The following is a 6089-nucleotide window of genomic DNA, read 5'->3' as shown; positions in this document are numbered from 1 at the left end:
AGATACCTAAGGTCCCACGCATCTTTTGCTGGGTTGATTGGGAGAGTACCATAGTTTTTAACTATGTTTGGGCGGAGGAGCTTGGTTATTATTGAAATGCTTTCAACTTTTGACGCATCCGTTTGTCTTGCACTTTGAAAAGAGAAAGAAGAGTTTTGAATGGGCAGTTTAATTTGTGCCTGGCTGTATTTTTGAATGAACTATTTCTTCAGCTGAAATTTCTAACATAAAAGTCCAAAAGAGAGCCCAGACATACACTCACAAACACATTCTTAATCTGATGCACACACACACAATCACAGTCACGATCTTGTATGCTTAAACACAATTACAAAAAGAAAAGAAAACCCAAGGACTCACTGGAGGACACCTATGAACTTCCCAAAGTTTCTCTGATACTTGTCTCTAGGCTTAATTTTGGAAATCATTTTCTACTTGAATGATATGTCTCTAGCGACATTTTAAATCAGAATGCTTTAAAAGATATACCTTTGTTGTGCATTCCATGGGATCTTAAAGTACTTTGCATGTAAGACTATTCTGTGATTTGCTAAAATGAAAATAATTTGTAGGGTAACAATAGTGAAGTCATATTGAGCTATTTAGGCCCTGCAGTTACACATTTGCTTGTTCCATTATAAGCACCCAATTTCATCCTCTGATCTTCTCCCATCAATTTTTCTACCTCTTGTCTCAATCTTCTGTGTTTAACTCACTGCGTTAACTCACTTGAATTTTTGTTCTCACTTTTACTATTTTAGGCACAAATTATAAAATAAATAAGTACGGGAAAGAACACTGAATTCATGTATAATATTTCTCTACTGTATTGAGATACTTTCTCTATAAGCTTTTGAGAATTAAAGGTACTGATATGTTAAAGCCATATGGGAATTGATCACCAAGGTAATGCATCATGTAACCAGGCTTCCCGTGGTAGGACAATTGAAGTACAATTTAATACTATGTTTTCAGGAGGGAACAAAAACAGTAGCTTTCCCACATAATATATTGCATGTCCTTATCCATGCCTTTTCCAAGTTACCACAAGAGCACTAAGGGAATTAATCCTATTCTTTTTGAGAAGGACCTGCCCCTCAAAGCAGAACAGGAAAAGAAGATCAAAGGGAGTGAGCAGGAATAATCAGTACACGGCAATGAAATAGAAGATGTGATTGCTTTTAAGGTGCTATTTCTCAAAGCATGCAAATTTAGCTCCATAGTAAGATGCCTGAAATCGAAAACCAGACCATTGGACTTTGCGCTTGAAATGATAACTAAGGACACCGAATTCAATAACTCTTACAATTGCTGCAAAATGCTTACCTCTCTAAAGTATAGTTTTCTCAGCCAAATTTAATGAAAGTTTTCAGTGAAAGAAAAAGCGTGTGCTGTTTGGACACCTCCCTTATCTACACAAATAGCCCACAGCTTTCACTCTGCATTAGCCCCAAACATGAGAACGGTGAACTTAACTTGGTGTTGTCCTATGTGGGTTACCATACCAAAACAGGGCCATGACTTAATATTGCTACTACTGTCTAAAGAAATGGCCACAAAGTGGAGATTGCCAAGATTTCTCGGTAGTGTTCATGACAGTCTGGGGGGTCCAACTGGCAGACACTCTGCTCATCTTCTTTCATTGTGAACTATGTGAAGGATCAGCCATTGATTTTGATCCCTCCTTACTCCATGACTTTTCTAGAGAATTAAAATGAATGATTCTTTTTTGTTTGTTTGTTTTTTTCATAAATATCTCTATAACTACTACTGAATTTTAGGGAACTGGGGCCTGAAACAACATGACTAGTATGGGTTGTTATAGACTGTAAACTTCATGAGAGCAGCAATCATTTTATAATTTGAATTCCCACATATGACATTCATGGACATATAAGATATATATTTATCAACCGGGAAAAGATTCTCAGTAAGTAGGAAAGGTCAATTATGATAATAGTGCAGGTTATAGGATGTTGTTGAGTAATGTATATAGCATTTGATTCGTGATTACATTTCCTTGTTGATAATTCAGTAAGTACACGTTTTAGCTGATGTGAAAGATACACAAAGAAAAGAGGGTAGACCCCAAACACATTGAAGACCTGATATCCGTGCTCACCTTGGTAGGAGGGTGAACAGAGGTTCCTTCCAACCCCAAGAAAGAGTTGAGGCAAAGTTGTGAGAAGGGGCTTAGCACATCTGAAAGCAGTGTGTGTGATTGTAGCTCCAGAAGCACGGTGTAAGAGAATGGTACTGAAACTACTACGGAAAACAAATATCATGTCTTCAAAGAACTTGTTAACCATCCTGAGGTGCTGCAATCACCAGAGGAATTTATTTTGTCTCTGAGGGAACAGATAAGCAAAATCTAAATATGCATTAGGAAATATAGGGTAGAATCATGGTGGCAGGAAATAAAGGTACGCCTTAAGGAGAGCAGAGCTAAAATGACCCTATACAGTACCACTTGTAAAATACCTATCTTGTGCTGGCCATGGTCCAGTCACTGATTATGTCCTGTAATCGTTGGTATCACAGTGATGGTATAACGGTTCTCCTAATTTTGGACAGGCTACAATATTTATATTTTCAAGTATGAAATGAATTTCTAGAATGAAGACAATCTCCTGTCTAATGTCTTAAGACTCTGCTGCTGCTAAGTCACTTCAGTTGTGTGCAACTCTGTGCGACCCTATGGACAGCAGCCCACCAGGAGCCCCTTTCCACGGAATTCTCCAGGCAAGAATACTGGAGCGGGGCACCATTTCCTTCTCTATCTTAAGACTCTACCGATACGTAATAGAATATCATGTAACTGTGAACGCACTAAGGTTCGTACTGTGTAGGTGCACTTGTTTTGATTTTATTTGTATGTGTTCCTTCACCCGTACCATCCTCATTTAGACACCCATTCATTTCAGCAGGGATGATTTCCAAAATCACTTTACATCCATTACCTCTTTTCCCTTTGTTCTCATTTTCTTGCTTAGAAACAATAGGCTAGGTGCCATTTACCTAGGATGCCTAACGGATGTTTTCTTGAACTGAAGAGTTTATAAAAGAGTGCAGAGAAATAGCCAGACATTGAAATAAAGCCTTAATTTACTCTTCATTGTTTCAAAATAGAAAACAAAACTGTGCAGAGGAACGTGTAACATTATTGTTCAAATACAAGAATTGTGGGTATTTGTTGACATCTCCCAACGTAAATTTTAATCTTCATTAGGTTCCATAAGCTGATACTTATTTGATAGGTCAGTTTTAATTAGCATGGTTTTCACATAAGGAATATCGTTGATGAATTGACTTGAAAGAGAGGAGGTGGGTGTATAAGCGATCGTTGGCACTGGGGACCTTGAGTTGCCTCTCTGTTGCTGGTTAGGAAGAGGACTGTCATGGGCTGACATATCGCTATACCTGTCTGGAAATGTAGAAGGCTCCACCATCAGTCCAAAAGAACTGCTCCATAATGGAGATACGATGTGGTTCTGAGGAGTAGATGTAGCGGTAGTAGCAAAGTCCTCAACGTGGCCATTTGCTTGAGTGTAGGTGCTATGGAAGTGCCAATTAAAAATGCTCAACTGGTTTAAAACAGCAGGTTGATCTACCACGTTCTGTTCTCTTTGTCTAACTGATATTGATGGGGAAGGAAAGTCACGCGGAAGTAGGGCGCTTGTTTTAGGGACTATCTGGCTGGTATAAGTCTTTTGTGGGAAAGGCACACTTAAACTGGTGGAAGCTGAAAATGGACTCTCTCCACTAGTTTGAGCATGAAAACCAGAGTTACGATCATCTGTGTTGACCCTTGCTTTAACATGCTTCTTCTCGTAATCTGGAACTAGTGAAGATTTCGGAAACACATTGCTAATCCCAACTCTTCTTTTCATTCTTCCTGAAAGTTGGGGATAGTCTCTTTTGAAATTTGGATTATGGTAGATCTGTAACTAAAATCAAAGGATACAATTATTTAGTTTTTTATAAACTAAGGTAAAACTGACAAGCAAAGTTAAACTATAAAAGTGTATTCCTTTAATGATGCTAATTAAATAGAATCAAAGACAACACCTACATTAGTAGTTTTAACACCTTATATGTTAGAAACAAGTATGCTCCTCAACTAAAAAATATGTTGTATATATACAGTAAATACCACTTAAAGTAGCTTGAGGACATGTATCTGATTTCAAGTTGCTAGGAGAGTGTATTAAGTATCAAATATTTTAACCTCTGGCTGTTCTCAACTTCAAAAAATAAAACGTGTTCAACAGTTTGCTATCTCAATTTTAAATTCGGTTTTAGCTACATATGTGAACGTGCTTTCTAAGTCACATGATTTAATCTTACATATTGACAGTAAGTGGAAATTTTGGATTACCTTGCTCAAAACAGAGACATTGTTTTCTTCTTCCAGAAAGTCAGGGAGTGAAGCAGATCTTTGAAAAGTTTGTCGCTTTTTACTAAACCCATAAAGTTTAAGCTGGCTAACTAAACTTTTCATACTATCAGTTTCAAATATTCTGAAAGGGGCCTTTCTTTCCAAGACTTCTTTCTTGAAGAGTTCTTCGTTGATCACTATAGAAGTGCCACTCTCATCCCACCAAATAGATTCACACTGATCACTTTCAACTATAGCCCAGAGTTTTTGTGGAAAAGTGAGGGAAAGAAAATCATTCCACTCATTTCTTTCAGAGACAGAAAATGTGTAGTGTGGCCTTTTTATCCCAGCTTCCTTAGACAAAGCCTGGAAAGCATATTCTTCAATCATAGATCTCAAAACTGAGTCCCCAGTAAGTGTGTAAACACACGAAGACGATCCAATGGAGGTTTTGGAACCACTTGATACATCTTTACGAGGCACATCTTGAATTTCTGAAGGAATGTGTGCCATCTCAGAGAGATCTTTCTTCAGATACTTTTCTCATTTGTCTGACTTTACACACTCCAACTTCAAATGCTGCTTGGCTGGCGTACAGAGATAAACTCTCAAGACCATCAGCATGGTTCTCAAAGTCAAAAAGCTGTGACATCACAAAGTCACTGGTCTCCTAGCAATTGAAGAGTAGCGCTGACATCATAAAGTCACTGGTCTTCTAGCAATTGAAGGGCAATGTTCAACCAGTGTTTACTTCTACATCAACTTAAAATAAAGGCTGCTTGCATAAACAGTAACCAAAAACATGAAACCTGCAAAATGTCATTGCTAAAGAATTTTTACACAGAAAAATCACATCAATAAGTCTACTTGGTTCCTGAAATAAAAGTGACTGATCACCCTTCTATACACATATTCTTAACATTCAGGACTGTTACCAAACCAAACATGGGTCTGCTCACTTCTATGCAATGAAGTCAATCAACTGACTGTGGGTTTCAGTGAAAGCAAGTGTAGTGTTTATTTTATGACCTTGCACAGAAGTGTTTATATTATGCAGAGTAAAATAGTCAGGCACGGAAAGAAAGACTCATTTTACTCTTAATTATTCCAAAATAGAAATTGGCTCTATGAAGATGAATATGTAACTTTTTTCTTCAAATAAGAGAATTGTAGGAATTTGTTGACATCTCCCAACATTAATTTTACACTTTGGTATCCTCCATAATCCAACACCTATTTGGTACATCAGTTGTATTAGGACAGTTTTCAAATAATGAAGATGGTTGATGAGTGGATCTTGAAAGAGAAGCAGCAGATGTATCAGGGATCTTTGGCACTGGGAAAACTAAATTGCCTGACTGTTGTAGTTTAGGAAAAGGACGGTCATGGGCTGACATGTTACCATACCAACCTGGAAAGGTAGAAGGCTCCACCCTCGGTCCAAACTAACTGTTCTGTAATGGACATAAGTTGTGGTACGGAGAAACAGAAGTAGACATAGCTGCAAAATTTTCACTAGAGCCATTTGATTTAGTGCAGCTGCTATGTGAAATCCCATGACAAATGCTCAAGCTAGATTGTGGGATGGGGAGGGAGATGGGAGGGTACTCCCAGAGGGAAGGGATATATGTGCCTCTATGATTGATTTATTTTGAATTCTGACAGAATACAGCAAAATTCTGTAAAGCAATTTCTCTTCAATTAAAACAAC

General features: G+C 37.8%; 1 protein-coding gene across 1 annotated transcript; it reads right to left on the bottom strand.

The window, feature by feature from the left end:
• Window positions 1-3087: 3087 nt before the first annotated feature.
• Window positions 3088-5031, bottom strand: LOC145537609 (heat shock transcription factor, Y-linked-like). The gene is made up of 2 exons (XM_081568305.1): window positions 4379-5031; window positions 3088-3947 (listed from the first exon to the last, which is right to left on the bottom strand). Exons 1-2 carry the CDS (start codon window positions 4889-4891, stop codon window positions 3216-3218), a joined length of 1245 nt encoding a protein of 414 aa, XP_081424431.1. The 5' UTR covers window positions 4892-5031; the 3' UTR covers window positions 3088-3215.
• Between the last annotated feature and the right edge of the window lie 1058 nt (window positions 5032-6089).

The sequence above is a fragment of the Giraffa tippelskirchi genome, chromosome Y, assembly GCF_054371585.1.
Source record: "Giraffa tippelskirchi isolate mGirTip1 chromosome Y, T2T-mGirTip1v1.2.pri, whole genome shotgun sequence".
NCBI lineage: Eukaryota > Metazoa > Chordata > Mammalia > Artiodactyla > Giraffidae > Giraffa > Giraffa tippelskirchi.
The sequence above is the reverse complement of the archived record's forward strand: the minus strand, read 5'-3'. Positions and strand labels throughout refer to the sequence as shown.